Source organism: Coloeus monedula, assembly GCF_965178545.1.
Source record: "Coloeus monedula genome assembly, chromosome: 1".
Classification (NCBI taxonomy): domain Eukaryota; kingdom Metazoa; phylum Chordata; class Aves; order Passeriformes; family Corvidae; genus Coloeus; species Coloeus monedula.
Window position 1 is genome coordinate 107,830,730 of NC_138781.1, and position 21,530 is coordinate 107,852,259.

The 21,530-nt window shown below is 37.7% G+C and overlaps 1 protein-coding gene across 7 annotated transcripts in view; it reads right to left on the reverse strand.

Annotated features, from left to right (window-relative positions):
• Positions 1 to 21,530, reverse strand: part of PTPRM (protein tyrosine phosphatase receptor type M) — a 454,349-nt gene that overhangs the window by 155,183 nt on the left and 277,636 nt on the right. For all 7 annotated transcript variants that reach the window (XM_082290787.1, XM_082290786.1, XM_082290784.1 and 4 more), the window contains exon 14: positions 5,759 to 5,891. In XM_082290787.1, the coding sequence (XP_082146913.1) occupies positions 5,759 to 5,891 (133 nt within the window). The remainder of the gene's footprint in view (positions 1 to 5,758; positions 5,892 to 21,530) is intronic.

A 21,530-nucleotide genomic window follows, 5' to 3' on the forward strand; every position in this document is an offset into this window, starting at 1 on the left:
CTGTTTCTTGCCATATGTTGCCATGAGAGAGATTTAATGTAATTAGCACAAATGTTCTCATACTTCTAAAAGATGTATAATAATTTGAGAAACAACAATAAATACAATTAATCAGTGAAGCACTGTCTGTACTTATATGCAGAATTCTGCCAAATTTGTTATAGAGATAAATTATTCCTTATGAAAAAAATGCTGAAAATCCAGGAGCTTTAATTTGTGTAAATGTCCCATTAAGAAATTATGTAAGATGAGAAAAATTGGAAGTCTCAAGCTCCAGCTATTTTTATATTGCTACAGTTGTGAGATTTTCCATATAAAAGTCCTTGTAAAAGAGCACCAAGGTTTTGACTCTCAAGAATACCATACACTGAAAGAAACAGGTAAAAAGAATACATTAAAGTACTGCAGTAACAGAAAGTTTTAAAATTGCAAGGCATCAGGCCACATGCTAAAGCACCATTCACAACTGAATGGATTTAGCTTTTTTAAGAAATATGGACAAGTTCCATTTTTCCTCCTACATAATATAAACAAACTTAAATTTCTGTCTATGTATGAAAAGTCTTTTTCTCTTAAAAAGACTGATGAAAAGATTTTGGCCAACTTAGGCCAAATTTTCTTATGATCATGGCTCTTCAGTCACTTCCCAGTAGTGAGGTTATTTTATGTCAATAAACTTTTTCTGCATATAGTGACAATGTTCAGCACTTTTAACTCCTTTAGGACTGAAGACATAACTTAATTTCATGAATACCACTTGTAGAATAAGGACCCACAATAAAATTTACCAAAACCAGCACAGGAGGCTGGCTGCAGGAGGATTGACCCATCAGAGTGGAAACTTCTGGAACTGTGTCATTACCACTGTGTTTTCTTTCATCATCTCTCTTTTGTAGTTTGCCTACAGGGAAAAATAAGGTTCAGGGAGAGGAGGCTGGAATTTTCCTTCAGTCTTATTATCTTCATTTTCTATCCTAAGTGTTTGAAATTGTTGGCAAAGGTGTATGTATAACTGAACAGCCTGATTTGCTATCAGGGAATGGAACAATGCATTCCCAGCTCAGCTCCACTGAGTGCAAAAACCTTCCTTATCCACTGCCAAGAACCAGGGTCTCTGACTTAAACAGATGCCACAATTACATATATTAGAAACTCATGGAAGGCTCAGGCACAGAGACAGATGAAAACAGAAACTAAAAGCAGGCAAAACAAAATAACATTTTTATGATCAGAAAAGCTCCATTCTACAACTGAAGCAGAAGCCAATGGAATAAAATTTTAATAACTGCTTCCTTACTGCACTCCCACTGCAGCAACAAGATGGCAGCCCCGACAGAAGCTGCTGCCCTAAAGACATATAAGAGGCTTTTAAGCAAATGTTGGACCATTAACTTACCAACTTATGCAAATTTAAAAAATTTAACTTAAATACAATATAAAGAAAAAAAAAGGAAAGGAGAAAATAAAGCAGTAAGAGTCTGATTTATGCAAGTCTTGATTTAATTGCTGTTGCTTTTCCAAAGATTGTAGCAACAGTACTCTCATTTTCACTGCTCCACTTTAAGTTGACCAAAAGATGAAGTTACTTGGTGCATTCTTTATTTTTCATGTTTTTATGAAATCCTATGCAAGTACATCAAAGACTGAGTCTTGCCCATCAAGGGCCTTGCCTAAGATTTAACATGCAGGATCAGATTCAAAATCCACTTTATTGTGGATCAATATTGTGGAAACACATGCACTGTTTTCATCTAACTTTGTGTTAATTCTTATGTGAGAGATACAAAGCACATCTGAGGAGAGGAAAGCCTATTGGCACTATTCTAGCTTCACAGAGTAGAATCATCTCATTGATATGACCATACTGGTGTTAGGAATAGCTTGCAGGTTCCTAGACTATATTACACGACACCTTTATGCAGGAATGCTAATGGATAAAGAAAAGATAGAACAGAATGGATAAAGAACTATGAACAACCATGTGGAGAGAAAACCAGGAAAGCACTAACAGTCTGCCCCTGACCCATGTGACAAGTTTACAAATTTTGTTTACTTCAGTCAAAAGCTGAGTGTCCATACAGAAAATGCTTCAGTGCCCATGATGCTTCTATCCTCACTAGTGAATCCAAACCATGCACTGAATTGCGAGGTCACCTAATCTCTCTGTGACCTGGTTTATGATATAACTACTTCAGAAGACTGTTACATAGTGAAATTAATAATGCTGCCTAATGAGTATTAATATTTGCAGAACTTCTCTGTTGGGAATTATTAAAGGACCAGGGACATGGATCATTGATAGAATTATGGGATCAATAAAAGAACTATACAAGCAATAGGCCTGGAAGCAAAAGGCCTGTGTGTGAGAAAAACTCTCCATGAGAAAAATCTCTGTGAGAACCAAGCTGGGAACAAGAAGGGAGTTTTGAGAAGGTACAGCTGTGTAGATAAGACCGAGAGAAAAGGAAGGTAAACTCTGAATTCTTTTAATCATAACATAACTATAGAAGCTTGCCAATGTAAGTCCAATTAGGGAGAAGTAGAAATGTGCTTTGATAAGCTTTAAGCCACTTAAGAGTTAACAAGCTGGTATACTATATAAGTGCCTTTGGATTGCTAATAAACGGAGTTTTGCTCTTATCAACCATATTGGTTTGGACTGAGTTCCTCCCCCTGCCGGAGTACCCGGGCCTCTCTTCTTTTTACAATTCCAACACTTCTCTATCTACTGCTTTGATAGTGGCCATATCCAAAGCATGCCTATGCTGCACTGAAGACCTTGCATGTTGGTCTTCTCTGCTTGGCTACTGAATTAGAAGTTCAAGAGACTGATCTGTGAAAATCTGTGGTGCCTGGCACCAATCAAGCAAAGAACAGTTGTTGAATGAAATGAGGTGGCTATGTAAGGAATGTGCTGGACAAAGTCATGGTTATCACATAAGTGAAACTGCTTTCCAAATCTCTTGACAATGGAAATAAATGGTTTGAAATTAAGCTTATTAAGCATTGTGAAGCCCCAGAGACAGAGTAAGTTTCATCTACTGGTGCAATCTGGAGATCAAGTACACAAGACCCTTTTCTTTGGAAGAATGAGTAACACGTAGTATTTGCTTTGGGATATGCCTTGGGATAATAGAATGTGAATGGGATATTGCTGTAGCCAACTCCAAACAGGGCAAGTTTCAGAGCACGTAGACTCAGCGCAGTGAAACTCACCATTGTAGCCCAGAGAGTCTGCACATAAATAGTGCAGAGAACAACGTGGTTCTCAGTGGAAAGGTGCCACTGAATTACAAGGTGCTATTTTGTTTTTCACTCAGATCCTTACGCCAGTAAAGCTCCTGATAAAGTAAATGAAATGAAATGATCAAGTGCAGAAGTCAAATGACACACTGGCTTGATAAGATTGTTTCCCAAAGCAGCACCTAAAATATCGCAGAACTGCAAAACCACTACAGTCACACTAAGCTTGTGGCATGATTTATACATTTTCCTCAAATGCATAATGTAGACCTGGTAACTGAACCAAGGTGAAACCATAGGGGCCCTCAGCAGCCTAGTGAATTAATGCACCGATAACAATCTATTGAATAATCTGTTCATCTTCTGCTTAAGTCATGAGTGTAATTGTATTCAAGATCTTCTATGCTACAGCAGATGCTTTAGAGGCTTGGGACACAATATACCCACCTCCTGAAACTCTCATTAAAGCCTAGTCACATCCTGTTACACAAATGAACCATTCTTACTTTTTAATATTTGCTTCAACTCATTTCAGTTTGTTTTGTTCAAGGCTGCAGCATCATTCTGGGATATGTTTAAGTTATTGGTATCATTCTTTCTGTACTACACAATGAAATTGTATGCATTTGGCAACAAGAGCTCCTGGACCTGTATTTTCAGTAGTTCCATCTCTGCCACCAGCAGATTTATTCCAAAAACCAAGGAAGATCACATAACACACTTTTTTTCTAGCAACAGAATTACTATGAATAATAATTACTCTACTGTGGTAGACAGAAGGAATCAAGTATCCTTCTGCATTAATGCAAACACTTAGAATCTGAGCCCTCCTGCCTCTAACAATTAGATTATCAAAGAGTTTTTCTCTAGAGAATTAAGCAGGAGCTGGCATAGCATCCATTTAGCCAGAGACCCAGACACCTTATTCACTTTGAAACTATTTGGATCATTTTGCAATGCTCTCCCTTCAAGATTAAGAATAACTTGTCTCCCTTGGGTGAATACATTCTACCTTTGGCAGAAGCACTTAAGGAGAGGCTCAGAACTGGAACAGAGAGAATGATGAATGCTGGTCAGGAATTGTGTGAAGAAGGATTGGCTAGAAAATTCAAGAAGCCTTCCTCCCTACATGCCAAGTGCTATGTCTGGCCCTAGGGAGGAGTTTGGCTGTTCAACTGTTAAAATTGAAGGTATGAATGATGCAAGAAATCAGAAGTGGGAAGAAAAAAGTACTGCAAAGTCAGAACAGATTTCAACTCTGCTACACTGTACTTTATTGAGCAGACTTGGTTACTGGGTCAATTCCATTGCCCCAGTCAGACTCACCCTGGGGCTTAAGTCTCAGTCTCTTCTGTATGGCAGCTTTTGAGTCCTTTACATACCTCTTGTCATGACCTAGCCCCCAGCCCTGGCCACAGCTCACCTTTCTCTTCATAGATCCCTTCTAACTCATGGCCCTGCTTCTATCTTCAATGAGAGTGAAAAGCAGCTACTTCTGTAGCCTGCCCTGAGGCACTGTCAGACAGCTGCCTCCTTTGCTGTGCACCTCCACTGCTCAAATTCTGGAAGAAATTCGGGCAACTCAGGGCTTTGGACTATCTCAGAGCTGCCAAACTAGTTAACATACAATTAAACCACACAGGGTTGGGATGAGCCAAAACAGGACAGGATTGCTCTCAAAGGAAAGAAGGGGATAATAAAAGGGGAATAGCAAGGAGGTGAGGGATTATGGGACACAGTAAGGAGACTGTGGCAAAAGTGGCAGGAGAATTTGTCACTCAGCTCCTTTACTCAGCACTCACACATTCCCAACCCCACCTCTAACAGCTGCAAAGCTCACATTGCTCAGGATACAACCTAAAACGTTCATTCTATTTGCTAATTAATTTCTCCCATCCTAGACTAAGCTTGTAAGATCATATGGGGTTTTTTCTTATCTATGCCATCTCCCTGGCTGTACTTTTCCTGTTTCTATTTTATCTCTTACAGTGTTGAGAAAGGCAAACAGTTTTAAAAGCCTTACACTTCTAATAATGCAGCAGTTTTCAAATGATATTCAAAGCAAAACAATCTCAGTGCGGGAGTGTGGTGAACCAGCATTTGGAAACATTCAGCACCACTGTAACATTTTCCTTTGTTTTCAGGGAATGAAGTTTATGCAGAACAATACAGACCTCATTTTTAGCACAAACTACCTTAGCTCTAGCTCCTGTTTGACTAAGGATTTCTTTCACATGCAAGAATGAAACTACATCTAGCTTCCAGCTGATGTCGAATAGGGTGGAGACTCACACAGGACAAGATACTCTCCCATTATTAAGAGTCCATCATGCAGTACTGATGTAATAAGTGTTAGAATCATTAACCTCAAGTTGTTATATATAAAACAAAGACACAAACATTAATCCTCTGTGGGCACGAAGGTGGCTGGATACTTTTACCAACATCAAACTGAGTACTGCCATAGGAGATGCAATATGAATATGGACATAGAAAACACCCACTAATTGCTCACCTTTTCTTCATTACCAGCACGACCCCCAAAAATATAATGACGAACAGCAAGATGCCTGCAATGACTCCAGCAATTTTAACAGTATGGTCCGTCTGCTTCTCAGGCTCTGGGTCCGGTTTTCGAGTGGCAGCCCCTATGGAATCAATAAAAGAAAAAGAGGAATGAGAAAAAGAATAAAGCTGTTCTTCAAAGAATAGAGGTGTTACTCTTTTGATGTTTATACACTTAACCTACTAATGTCACTAATCTTATCCAGGGCCAACAGATATCAATGCTTGGTCTTTTAAGAGAAAATCCTGCTTTCATATGCGTTGCTGGGAAGATAATTTTTCATATTTTTCTAAGACATTTTGCAGGACCACAATACAGGTGGGATACCACTGCCAGCCCTGACCCTTTATAGGTGCCTCTTCACAGATTCACAAATTTCTGTATTTTTATTATCTGTGCGAGCTCCCTTTTCTTTCTTCCGTTTAGAAACTTGCTAACAACACAATAACTATACTAAGCCTTTATCCAAATTTGATTTGCTGGAACATTTTCCTCAATTATTTTTCATAAATGAAGCTGTAATTCCGTAACATATTAGCTTAAACACCTGGAAAAGTGAGATAAGCTCATTTACCATGCATTTTACCCACAATTGTTTTTTAACACAATAGACTTTTTTTTTGCCTTTGGAAATCTAAATCTAGGTCACATCTGGTAGGAAAAAAGACTCCTTCTAAGCAATTTATTCACAAAGTGGGAAGCAGCTGATGATCACACCACTGGCACCTACATTTAATATCTGTTTAAATGAGATAACCAGTGCCTTACAGCAGCTACTGTCTTAGCTCCTCCAGCTTCTCCATTTAAAAAAAATAACATCATTTGTACTGTTTACTGTATAATGTGATGGAACGTCAAATCCATGTCTGATGAAATATCCATTTTCCCTACTAAATGAGTTCAGGATGAAAAACGTTAAGGAAGCAACATTCAATTCACTAAGCTGATTTTATTTTTTTATGGACTTCCATTTTTTTTTTTAAACCAAAGCACGTCAGCATTCATCATTTGAGGCACCATGCCATAAAGTGGACACAAGGATTTATGGATTGCTTTCCTGCTATAGCTTTTTTGGGAAGGGAGAACGAAGAGTAAAGCCTAAGTGAAGTGTAATATTTTAAGACCACATTCTTATATCACTGTCTGGGTTTCAGAGAGGATTCTGATAGCACCAACTATATTTCACTTGTTTCTCACTTTCTCTTTCTGGAAAGACAGAAAACTAATGGTCAATTTACATGAAGAGATATTTTCTGAAAAGTACAATGAAAACATTTCCAATATTTCTTCTCAATTTTAACCAGGATATTCTAGGATGGAGAGTACTTCTGAATGCCCACAGCTACACTTTTGGCCTACATCTTCAAAACTCCTTGCCAGGAGGAATGCCAGAAAAACCTGCCAGAAAAGGTAATAACCATTAATCAAAACGTATCTAGAGCTAACTGCAGGAACCAGGTTCTTTGGAAAATTCTGGCCAAGGTACTTTGCATGAGTGATAAATCAATGATGATGTGCTGCCTCTTCCTGTACCCAGTCCCACAAGAATATCAGTTTGATAAAAATACACACATACTGTTCCGAATTGGTAAAATCCTTTCTTTGTATGAATAAAGACAAAAATCTGACTTTTTCATAAAATTCTGTTGTAAACTGTCCTATTTTTATTTTCCTGTATCATATACAAATAATTTCGCTAAATTCTATATTGCTGTACTCTTCACAGCACTCAAAACTGCAGTAGATATTTAGAAGACATCTAGAGCATGTTCGTGCAAAAAGCAGCTGTTGAGCCAAACTTGGCCAACAGGAAGCAGTGAATCAAGTAAGATGCAAATTGTAAGACTTATGAAGGACTCCAAAGCTCTCTTTTAAATCTAAAACCCAAGCAAGAAAGAATGTTAAGTCAAGAGCAAGTAGTATCTTTTTAGATGCAGGTTCTCAGACTGGTTCCTTCCAAAGCCAATTCTTAATTATCACCTTCAGGCTACCCCACCCCACTGGAATACTCATCAGTAATGACTTGTTAAAAACAATTTCTGCCTTATGGTTTCATTCGTCTTGTTAAGGCTCCCAGAGTTAGTTTTGGGAATATGAGTGCTTAACAGTGAAATTAAGTAAAGGCAACCATTCACAGTACTATCCAATGTGATCTATCTCAGTGCCATGTCTCTCTTCAGCAGCTCATGGTCCTCAGTTCAGTGGAACCAGCTACACTTACACTACACAGAGGAGATAATAGCAAAATCGTATTCAAAGCACACACGTTTTCTGCATATGACGGAGCACAACTTCCATGAAATGCCTTCCATGACACAAAGCATTATCCTCTTGGGAGTCATGGACAAGCTGGCAAATCCACCACTAACACAAAATCTGCAAAGGCTACACAGGAAGCAGCACAGAGCCTAACATCACAACAAACTCCCATATTGCATCATTTATTGATTATCAACTGAGGAACCATCTCAAATTGTCTATGAAAAGAACTGTAATGCCACTTGGAGTTAAAAATAGGATAAAGTTTCTCATAGTGATGAACTCAGCTGTACTCACAATAGAGGTCATCTCAAACTGGAAGCATGATGCCTAACAAGCCTTTTAAAAACTCCTATCATTAATTATTATAAAATAATATTGGCATTATCTCAGTTCTCCTTTATTTCCATTCAGCTGACATGAATGGAATTTTATTTGCTGACAAAATGTTGCTTCATTCTTGGTGTTAATGGTTTCCAGAATCTATTTGGGCAAATGAAAAGAACTTTCCACCTTTCACCTTTCTTGAACATTCCTTGAGTCTTTTAGTATTAGAAATTTGGGATTAACTTTCTGCATTTTATTTAATGCCACTTATTCCGTTAACATACCTCAGTTTTTCTACAACTGGATTTTAGAAATTTGCTGTGTTCTAATCCACTCTTCATCCCCCTTAGCATTGTTTGGTTTTATTTCAGCATCAGATGGACACTGAAAGCTTTTTACAGTGCATTGTTTACAGTGAAACATACATCCCTTTCTTCAGTGCAATGTTCAGATTTGAACCCTTTACAAATTAAAAGACATTCAAATTTACATTTTAGCATTTATCAAGACTGAAATTTGAGTTAGTACTACCACTTCATTCAGTTTGCTTTTGTCCCACTGAAATTCTTCATAGTCCTATGTGAATTTTGCTAACTCATACCATCTAGCATCGTAATCAAGAGCTGCTGCCCCAACACTGACTCTTCCATGCATTTAATAAACATACCACACAGCATTTAATATTAAATCCTAAAGTGCATTAGCTATGACAAGCAGTGTCACTTTACCTCTGCCTGGTTTCTGTCTGACAGGTAGATGTTGATGGAGTGATATTTGCCTCTCACCTCATAATTACCAGCTAACTGACTTTTAACCCATATCCACACAGGCAATTGGGCAAGTTCTGAAATTCATTTTGCCTCCTGATAAACTGCAGTGTCCATTTGTGCATTTGGTTTTGTCTCTATGTTTTTAAGAGAGATTTGGAAAAGTACTACTGCAAGCCTAAAAAAAAAAAAGGTGCTGTGATTTCTCTTTTACTCTGCTGTAGTGACAGATGCTAAAAATATTGAGTGAAATGTAATCTTTCATTACAGAAACAGTGTTACCTATACACTATTTTATCATGATGATCAAATCTCGGTGTTTTATTTCTTTATTTTATTATTGTTGTTTCAACCACTTTGTCTGACACAGTAATTTTTCATTTCCTTGATTGCCCTAGAGCCTTTAAGAATATATAGCTAGGAGACTAATTCTGTGTTTCCAGTAAAACATCTGTATTTAATGAAAACAGGTCTTTAAGTTAATGCCAACAACTGAGCTATGCCCACTGCAACACTGATGATTCATTTGGATTTTTTTGTTCATTTTACTTTTAAGATTTTGATTCTACCCTTGAATACAGACAACTGACTTCAAGCCTTGCACAATAACCTCACTTCTGTTTTCTAAAACTGTCTAGGCTAGTGGAGCTTCAAGAATCAAGGCCAAACTGACACACACATTGTGATGAACCTCTCAAACGACAATAGGTCACTAAAGAGCAGTGAGTGCAGCACAGCTCAAGGGAACTGCTTAGAAAATGAAAGGATAAGGAGATGTTTCCTGCTAGTTTAAAAAAGATTAAGGTGCTGACTTCGGAGAATCTTTCTTGATGAAAACAAACTAGAGTGCTTCCTGCCAGAAGTGAAAAACAGAGATACACTTATAGATAAACCCTAAGGGGCTGCAAAACCCAGCAAAGTATTTCCCCAAGCTTCCTGTGCTGAATACAGTGGAAAACAGTAACATTGCTTGGTTCCACACCCTTAGATATTTACCTTTCTAGTAATTTTCAGAAACTACAATTTCCCTTTACTGACTGATTTCCCATTCTTTGTGGCCCTCCCAACAGTAGCATTTCAAATGTGAAATACCTTTTTTTCCCTTCACTTAGAAAGAATGGCATTTAGCTGTCCTGACATGACTTTTCCACATAGATTCCATTTTGTTCCCTACTTTGAAAGCCCCAGTGATAATATTTTTAAGTAGTACCTACAAAACATCTGAAGATAGTATTTCACTTTTTTACTCTCAGACCTATTCCATTAATTTTTTCTTAATATTGGAATCTCCTCTGAAGTTTAGTCATTATGCTGACAGTTCATGGCATCTTACTTCCTCTTCAGAATGAGAACTGAATTATATTCTAGTTGCGAATATTTACTGTCTGCCAGAGTTTGAATTTTTAAATGACTTTGTGCAGCTAAATTTCTATTTCCACACAATGGGTTAGAAGACTAGGTAAAAAAAATCCCTCCTCTCTCTTTGAAGAATTTCCAGCTCTGCCACTTCCTTTGGCGGAAATTTTCCCTTTCCTTTCTCACTCAGAAGGCACAAGTATCATGTTATCATCAACCTCAAAACTTCATAAAGAATAATCTCTTGTAGGTAGTTTATGGATAGAAAAGGGTTCAACAGAACTACTTTTCACTAAAATGAAAGCTAAGCTGAATGAACTATGTAAGCAAAATAATCATTCTTTTACCTTATATGCAACCACAATTGTTTTTCAAGAACAATGAAAATGTTTTCCAGTAAAAGAAATGGACCTCTACCAAACTGAATAAACACTCTCTCTCCTTCTCTCTTTGTAAATGAACGTTTGGACTTGCTTTTCAGTATTTCTTTTCCCCAAAAAATGTACTTAGAAATGACTGACCATTTTACAGAATAGAATGAGCAATAAAATAACATTGGCTCAACAGTCTAGGAGCTGCTGGTTGTACTTACAAAGAGGAGGGTAAGATTAAAGCTGTTACTAGTAAAACTAGCTAAAGATTGTTTTGTCTAAAGCAGTCTTTAAAAAATGCAGATGTTTCTTCTTCTATATGAGTCAACAAATAATCCCTTCCATTACTTAGCTAGACCAGTTTCATTTTATTTCTCCTACTCCAGGCTGAACATAGTTCCTGCCTTTTGTACTTCCTTTCTGTAGCTTTACACCCTCAAAAGGTACTTGGTTGGTAAGACACTTGCAAGCCTTTCCAACTGCATTTCATCCACAGGTGTTCCAGTGACTGATGTAATAGCTAACCTTACAAGGCTTTAAAGTAATAATACAGTTAGTTCAGATCATCTTATTTTCCAGTCAAACTTGAAATTAACTTTTGAGTTAGTAACTACCCTGTGATTTTTTTTATGCAGGCAGTGAGATTCAACTATCACATCTCAGCACCTACTTTTGAGTTATTTCATAGAGTGAGTCAGGAAAATGAAACATTATATCCCTGTGTGACAGTTGCACTGTGATTAGGTGGCAGAAATCATGCAAAATGGTGCAAGGCAGAAGGGAGGCAGAGAGATATGATGCTTCCTCGGAACACCCATCACTAGGATCCTATTGTCCCTGCCACAAAGCGAGAAGACTGAAAAGATCAGAGAACTTGGCTTTAAAGACTCTGCCCACGCTCTCCAAGGACAACACGAATTACAGAGGCTACTATCATTATTACTCTCTATTATTTGTATGATAGTAGGAGCTAGAAGCTGTAAATCAGACTGGGAGCCCCACTGTGCTAAGAACAGAGCAGGCACACAGCTAGGCAATCTTTGCCACTAGAAGCACACTACCTAGCTGAGCTAGGCTGTAATAGGCAGGTGTAGCAATCACAGGCGGAAGGGGGAGGCAAAAATCCCTAAGAATATGCATTTGCAACACCCAAATAATTCTATCCTTCTTGCTCTTTTAGCTAGCTGGCATCACTCAGCATTTTCAGTTAGTACCACAGTAAAAACAGATCTCCCGGAGTGATTTGAGGGACAGACTTTTTGTTTTTATTGATAATGTTGTTTGGGGTGTTTCAAGGAAGAAAGCAACACAGAAGTTCATAAACATAAAGGTAGGAAAAGCAGAGTTGCCAAAGTAAAGGGCTGGGATAAAAGGCAGTATGACAAAGTAAGGAAGAACACTAATATGTCTGAGCTAGTATGAAAAGAGATGCTCCACAAAGGTGGGTCCTTATAAATGTCAAATGACCAACAGGAAACACAATCCTGTATTACAAACTGCAAAACACGCTGCAACAGGGCAGCAGTGCAAAATGTCCTGTTTCCTCCAGAAACTTCCTCAGCATTTCTCCCCTCATCTCACCCATGGCTGCAGAAAATGGTACCCTCATTTATAAATCTGCAGCAGCAGCATTACCGATGCTGAGAGAGACAAGCCAGTCCGACGCTTTTATTTGAGTTTCAAGTTCATTCCAGATGCCAGGATTTGAGCCTGTCTTGGAAAAGATCCAAAACACATACAGATCTGTAGATGAAATGAATTACCACCCCAGCTCTTCTGTTTATACTGTAAGTGACTGGCATTCAGTCCTCATCTGCTAGCCAGCATGTATTCTGCTAACAAAGTCTTTGTTTAATTACTCCTGGTAGAACTCCAGCTAGGAGAGTTCGTTCTCCCTTGCCATCCTCATTGTTAGCTTTCCAATCAGTGCTCCTCGTTCTCGTTTTTGTCCATATGGTAGAAGTTACAAGGTGTTGTTGGGCAGGGTACACTTTGTGCCAGAAGGTGGTTTTGATCAGCATTTTTTCAGTTTTCTCTCTCTACCCCATGTCTTGAATATATTAGTTTTGCAAATGTCGCAAGAGCAAGGTCTGTTTACTTCTCGTTCTACGTATCTTTTCCTTTCTGTTCCTGGTTTCTTTTGGAAATGCTCATGTATAAACTGCTTTTCCTACATGGCAGAGACTATGTTTTCCTTCTGTTTTGCTAAGCATAGCAGCCATTTAAGTGTTGAAATCAACACAGCCTGATTTTCCCTCCTATGATGTGCTCACCAATCTATTTTTTTAAAGTCTGGGAAAGAGGGCAAGCAGCACTTACATTTTAGCAGGAGAGTATTTTCTTTGCAATTTATGATCATTGTCACAATACATAACTGCTAAGTACAGATCGTCTTAAAAAAAGTTTTCTGTACTTCCATAGGATAACCGTGTTGATTTGGTATATTTCTTATTTGGTGATTTTTTAAATGCAGCAAAAAACCAGACTTGTTAGAAGGTCTGTGGCAAGAAGGGAGTATCAAAATAAGGCTCTGCCATGTAACAATAGTTATGAATTATTAATTTTGTTTGTGATATTCTTTAGGAAAATGTAAATATACATGACAAAGAACTGCATGAAAAGACATGCAAAGAACTACTTCACTGATGAATACAACTCATTTAACTGACTATCAAATGAACTGTGTCTCTCACTGGTGGATGATTCATGTTGGTGCATGTGAGCAGAAAGACTTTTTTGGTTAAACATCAGCATTTCTGGTTGTCAGGAATAACAGCATACTTTACATAACATGCCCAAAACAAATGAATTCCCAGTTTGGCACATATCTTTTGGTCTCATCCCAATCTATTTTTAACAGGATTTTAATCCAGACTATTTAGACTGGATTTTTTCTGGAGACTGTGGTTTTTTTTAAAAAAAGACTTAAAAAAAGCAAGCAAGTCTTGATGAACAGCTCATTTCCTCCTTTGAAACGAAGCCACCAACCTTTCTGCTAGCCCTTCTTTGCCTTTTTCTTTTAATCAAAGAAATTTAAATAATTAAAATTCATAAAAATTTTCCTCTCTAGTGGGCACCCAAGGAGTTGGAAGACCTCATTTATTCTGGAAAAAAGTGTAATCCCTCACACTTTAATAGCACTGAGATCATTAAGGGATGTTTAAAGCACACTCAATAGCTATACCACAACCAGAAATTATTAACAAGTTCTGAATATACAGACACAGCGTATCTCCTTCTTGGAAATAAATAATTTACTAAGAAAAAAATATATAAAGTCTTTGGAACTTTAAGCTTTCAAATGGCCCAAAAGGGTACTCCCACACACTTCAGTCTATTTTGTGAAGGAAAAAGGGTGGTTACATATTTATAAGTATTCACTATCTCTGGCCAAAGAAGCAGCCACAGTGGTGCACATCACAGACCTCTATGCCAAAACAGGGAAAATTCATGGCAGTGTATCTGAAAACAGACTCCACCACTGAAAGAAAAGCTAAAGTCCTCCTGACTTCCGTGGAGAGATGAAACTGGGCTTCTTTACCAATTACTCTCTGACTACACAAACACAACAATGGCCAAATATGATGAGACACAAATTTCTAATCAAGGTTGACTGAGCAGTAATGAGAATATACTTGTATCAAATTAGCTGTATGCATGCAGGTCTCATACTGAATAAGGACGAAGAGGTCTGAGAAAAGAGGCTGAAAAGTTTCGACGAGGGTTGAAACTTTAGGTGTCTCCGTACTTTGAAATACATGGCTTGTTCTCAGCTGATGCTCTGTGAAACAGGCCCCACTTGCAGGCATTGGAAGTGCAATTGCATCTTATAGCCCTGACTTCTGTGAACAAGAAGTCAAAGAGGTACATAACGTACAACAAGGGTACATTTGATTTTATGGTTTTTGACACAACCTTGAACCAACAGTACTCAGAGTAGAAGAGTAACTCTCTCAAATCAGCTCTAAGGAAATGAAAGCAGACAGTCCAGACTGTCCACACATATCTTCTAAACAAGTCAGCACCACTTTCAGGCCATCCCTAAAGAAGAAGTGGACAATTTATCATCAACTCCACCAAGGATATTTGAGTTTCATCTATTGCTGAAGGAGACTTCTCGTTGACTCTCGTGCTTTCAACACCAGATCTACTCCTGAAAGTATACTGAGACATGACAAGAAATACCAGACGTCACTGAAAATTCATTTCAGCTATTTCTGAGGAACAGGAAAGATATGAAGCCTGAAGAGGACTCTGTCCTCTTCAGGGGAGATAAAATGTGGTTTTCTAGTACTCAACTGGCCTCCACCAAGCAGGGAAGACACTAAATCAGATCACTGTAATGTTTCTGGAGCTGACCTACTTGGGGTGAAACTCAGCTACAGAACTAGATGCTTTTGTCCTGGACAAATGCAGCTGTTTTATTTTTCATCCTTGAATGCAAGGGATCCCATCCAGCACAGGAACAAAGCAACCTGAAGCTATGAGTAAGAAGCAGTAGAATGAGGTATCACCCTCTGATATTGCTGTCAGCCAAGGACTTGAGCAGAAGAACACTAATGAACAAATGGAAAGTCAGTGAAGGCATGGGTTACTTTGCCGTTAGGAGGAGGGGGGCAGAGGATAATGCAGTATCCCTGTGGGAGGTCTGAACACCCATGGATGTTTTGGCCTGTGCTGCCACTGGCTCACAGATGAGGTTGACATTCCTGGTGACTTCTACTACCAGCCTCCCTTCACACTGTAATCCTTATGAAGGACTCTTCAGAAGTCCTTCAAAAACAATCACACTTGGAATTTACTTATCATTACTCATTATCCACATATTTTCTTGAAAGAAAGCATAACATAGTTCATTCTACTAAGAAATAAATGGAATTATATGTGTAATGATGCATGCAGAAATAGAAAAATATGTTTGTGATAAATTTATAAAAAGTAGGAAAAAAGACATGACTTTTTTCTTTTAAAGCATTTTTTAAAGCATTTCAGAGTCAACACCGTTTTGGGGCAGGAAGGTTGGCTAGAGGCAGTGGAAAGGAGAATCAGCACATCAAAGGGAAAATAATCACAGAATTCTGAATCTGTCTTTGTGCCAATACAGTGTAGCAGTTCTTCTGTTCACATTTCAGAAATGTCTACAGTATTGCCATTAAAAAAACTAGTCAGACTGAAATAATGTTGAATGCACTGATATTCTACTACAGGGACAAGAATAGACTAGGCCTCCTCTGAGTAGTTATGACGGAATTTGATTTTGTTTTTCATATATTGCCTGGAGGTTTTATGGGTTAAAGGAAAATCTCCACTTGTCCTATTTGATTAAGAATGCCTCAAACAGTCATTTTGATCATCAGCTCTTTTCACTTTTAATTATTGACACATTTACTCATAACCAGAAGTGGTCTAATTCAATGACAGCACACTGAAAAGTACAATTATTTTGCTTCAAAAAGGTTTATAGAATACTTTGTTTGCTTCTGACCAACTAGAATTTACTATTTTTCCTCTGTTTCACTTTGTGCTTCCAATGTGAACTCAAAAGATTAAACAGAACCTGATAGTACTTATTTCTCCTCTTGACAGCTTAAAACCATACAAGACACCAACTTCTGCTCACTTTTATGGAAAACTTTCATTTACACGGGAATTTTCTATGTACACAAAAACTTCTTAGTGCTCAGCACTAACAGAAAATCAGATGAAGGGAAGAAAATGAAAATTAAATTTTTTGAAAAATAGACTTGAAAACAGACAGATATACCTGAATGCCTTTCTCAGAGCTCTAAAATCATTGGTTCTTGTAGTCAAACTCCCATTACAGCAGAAAAGAATATTTTCTGTTCTGAAACAGAAATTTTCTGTTTTGAAACGTCTGAAGAGAGAGGTATTAAAGACTCATCAGTAACTACAGTTGTGGCTTACAGTGTTGAATTGGTACTACAAGGAGACAAATGTGGCCTAGATATTTATTAAGATTTCAGTTATTTCAAGGAATCTGAATTGCTGAAACATTATTTTACCCAAGACAGTATGTTCTGTAACTTTTGCTTAAAGTTGACAGTATTACTCTCCTCTCTGCTGCACTGCTCTATTTAACTGTCATACATTTGAATTTTCACCTGTACATTAAAACAGAGGCAATCCATATAATATTGCCTTAAATATTTGTTAAACTCTCTGGCGGTACAAACACCAGATTTGCAGATTCCAAGAACTACAGGTTATTTTACCCAAAACTGGTGCCATATTTTACTTCAACTTAAAATTCTAATTGCTTAGTCTTTTATGAATACAGTCAATAACTACAGAAACATTGAAATTTACAGGGTTTTTTAGTTACTAATTATATCTCTGAGTTTCTTTGTCTTCCCTTGTCTCTCCTTAATTTTTCATTGTGGTACATACAAAACATGTTCTGCTTCAAATGTAAAAATGAGAGCTGTATTTTTTTTATACAGAAATGAAATAACACACTATATGACACCTATGCTCTAAAAAATACCTATTGGTATTTTCGCTTTGTTTTAGGTTTTCTGCTTCTCTGTACATTGCTGATGTTGAAACATTTTGAAGTAGATGTAATATTGACCAGTACTACACAGATGGCAGAGATTCCTTCAGTTTGTGAAGAATTTATCCTGGTCATTTCATTCATATCATTACTTTCATGACTGGGTTTTATGCTTCCATTCTCTGTAATGAGATTAAGAAAAGTACCCTCTCCCTCCAGACCAACCTCAAACATCCTCACAGATATCCTGACATGAAGATTACACATTACTAAGAAAATAGATTATTTTTTAAGCTAGGATGAATCAAACAGACCCATCTTTAGTGGCTTTCATTAAATTTGGATGACTGTCTTCATGAAAGAGATATTAGACACTTGGAATCGTATTTTCTCTCAGCTATATACTGCAATTCTCAAACTTCCACATTGGTTTTTACTTGGGAATATAACACAGCTCCTGCAACAACTGACTATTACCTCTGTGGCAACCAACTTTTCAACTCCTCTGAATAAAAGACAAACTGTCTCTACAGTGGAAAACAGGCCTAATTAGGCTACTTGTCCTTCCTAAAGCATAGGGAAAGGTTGATACTTTCTTCTTGTTCATGGGATCTTCTCCAGCTGTTCCTGTCCCATGTCTGTAACACACTGGCTCTGGACGACCAGTGCCAGGTGGGCTGAAGAACCCACACCTCCTTGGCCAACCACAAGCACCAATGGCCAGAGCAAAACTGCTGATATGACCCCCTGCAGTTTATCCTTCCTATTCTCCTACTTACGCAGAGGAGTTGGAAGGGTCCCACTTCCAGAGAACATTAGAAGATCTATTTATTATTATTACTTTAAAACATTAAGTGGAGTACTTAATACAACTAATAAAATCACACTGATAATCGACTTCTAATCAGCCTGGGTTCTCTATTGTGTACAGATGGCATTTGTATTATGGGTTTTTTCCCCATTTGTGAAATGTTATTAGCATTATTTTTAGACCTTCTTCGTCTTACCGTTTAACTTTAGCTCGTCTTCAGGTGCTCTGTGGAAAATGCACTTATGTTTAAAAGCATAGATGCTGTGGCTGCACTGTCTCACAGAAAACCTGACATTTGACTCTGTAATGTACATGGGGAAATAAAACAGAGAAAAGGAAACAGCAGCTCCCATGGCACTCCTGTATCCTCTTAACATTTTCTTGTAACTATACTGTTTTATAGATGAAACTGTCACTGCAAAAATGACAAATATAACACATAAAAGAACAAAAATGGGCAATAAATCACAAGTGACACTCCAGCCCATTGAAATGCATTCAGCCAGTGCTGCAGAAAGTAGGAACATTTCCTTGTTTTGCATTCTGCCCAGCTGAGCAAGAGGACCAGAATCCTTGAACAACTGGTACAACAATTGCTGGGGCCATCACGTAAAAACAGGCTTAGAATTTCGCTTTGGAGAGTCAGATCCATTCTCATTCTGCTTTCCTTGTCACTTGACCTTGCAACACTACTGCTCTATGGCTTTGACATTACAGCACACAGGTGCTCATTCTCTCCTGGATAACTATCCACAACTCCCACTAGTTTAAATGTTGTCCGGAAGTATCAAGACAATAACAAACTTCTAAAATGGTGTATTGAACCTGCAGACAGACATATCTGCACAAAGGTTTGTTGTTACAGACAGCACTCCTCTCTCAACTAGGAAAGAGTGGGTTCTACACTGCCCAAAATAGCACATCAAGTTTCAGCACGTCAGAATACATCTAAATCAATGATACATGGTTCAGGATGGAGAAAAAATGAATGTGAATGTCTGTCCAGCCCATGTGGGTACACCTCAGATGCATTGTAAAGCACAACAAATGAGGTAAAAAGCAAAACACTCCTTCTCAAATTTATGCTGTTGGTTTTGTGTTAATAAACAAACTGTGTTTTCAGTAATGCAGTACAAAACTGGAGTGAATCCCTTGACACAAAAAAAAAATCCATGAAGTTGAGATATAATCAATCAAAGATTTCAGTTTATTTTTTTCACTTTTACAGTGGAATGGCTGAGAACAGAATGTGACCCAGAATACAGCAATAGATCTTGCTATGTACTGAATGCACATCTGAAGAAATGGGTACATTTTATTATGGTGCTACCTTCATAAGGGAGAAGAAACCAACTGGCATTATTTTACGACTGCTTTTAATTTGTTTGTAAAATATGCTGATCATCTAGACCTTAAGGTATGCAGGGTAAAAATAATTTAAGTGTTAAGCTTTTGCCCCTCTCTTTTTAAAAGAAAAAAATCTTCCCAATTGTTAAGTATCAGTTACTTTATAAAACTTCTGACAGATCTTGCTGCATTTGATTTGTATCAAGAATTTCATGTATGAAGAATGTACAATACAGAACTCCCTCTTGCAGCTGGATGTGTAATTAACAATGGGTTGTAAAAAGGGCGTTCTATGGAAATCAGTCTTAATAATATCCAGGGAAGTAGTGGCTGCTCCACTAAATCACAAATGGAAATACTTTAATTTAAATATAAGTAGCTCAGACATATTTCAACAATTAAGAAAATGCCTGAAAGAATGAACACCCTAATCATGATTCCAAGCATGCTATTTTATCAGAATGCAGAGAGAACAAAATATATGAGGGCCAAGTGAATACCAAATATGGCCAATTTAAACTTATTAGATGAAGTGTCTCTTAAGAAATACTGAAACAAACTGCAAATGATTTCAGTCTGTCTCAAAAAGATGGATTTATTAAATTTTAAAGTTAAGATCATACAGTCACATTTGTATGTGATAAGTTTTTTGATAACATTCTACATAATTTCAACCGTATGTTAAACCATATTTGTTATGAAAACATGGAGATGGTATCATGAGTACTACTATGCTTCATGCCTTCTTTCCTGGCAGACAGGTGTAAGATAGTTAGATACTCTCCCGGTCTGTTGGAGGACAGGGTCATCTGAGTGGATTTCAAGTTAGTTACTTTTTGTAAGGTAACACTGAAAGCTAAACACTATCTCCCAAATTTGAATTACTCAGCTACTAAGTTATTGAATCACTGATAATAATGTATTGACTAACAACACTAATTTCCCTGTTTTGGCTTCTTAGAGTCAAAATCACACAGCTGCTTCTATACTAGGTTATCTTATGCTATAACTCAAGGACAGCTACACTGTAGGTATTTAAGTGCAACTGCAAGGAAAAGTTCTCTTTGCTACATGCTGCAAAGGCAAACTGGAGTGGCTGTCAAGATATTTAGGGCAACTAGGCAGTAATCCTATAAATGGAAGACCTATTATTTTTATATTAAAAAGGAAGGAGAAAGGAAGGACAAAGAGAAACTAATAATACATTGTTTATAAACTGCACCAGTAAGAGGCAAGATGAGTTGATGACGAGGATGGAGGAAATGAGTGCAAGCAGAACTGGCTTGAAAGCTGAGCTGTATTATCATGATATTTGTGAAGAGGAAGATCTTTCAAATTTGGTAACGATATTCAGGAATGCAGCCAAGATTTTAAATTTCCATTATGCAAGAAGCATCAACTTCCAATGTAAAGAAACTCGAAAATGCCATCCTTGACCTTCCCACTACCAGTTACGTATCCTCCTCAAATGCTAAAAGATGAAAGTAATTTCTTGATCTCAAATGTAATTACTTTGGTTCTGAGCAAAGAAGTGAGGAAAAGGGACTGAACAGAAAATTCTAAGTGAAATTTAACAGTTACAGTTGTAGGGCTTGTGGTAACTACAGTTACAAACAGCCCTATACTTTCACGTAAACAAATCCTTTTACATGTAAATCCTTTCCATGGTCTTGAAATTTATAGGAGAAAAATGCGGGGACAATGTGTGTCATTCCCAGCTCCCTCATGTGTGGTCCAGCTTCTATAAACCTCCTTCAAGAAAACCTTTGTGTTTCTCATGGATACTGCAGATCCCACTACTGCTGTACTGCCCTGAAGTTGAAAAGCCTGCCCTAAGGAACTCTAGACAGGATGTCTCTCTAGAAAAACAGGAATTCTTGTTGCTGTCATGGGACAACCATGTGGGCGGGGTGAGGTTTCTGCACTCATTATTGCAGTTGTGGCAAATGAAAAGGAGAAAGATGTTTTC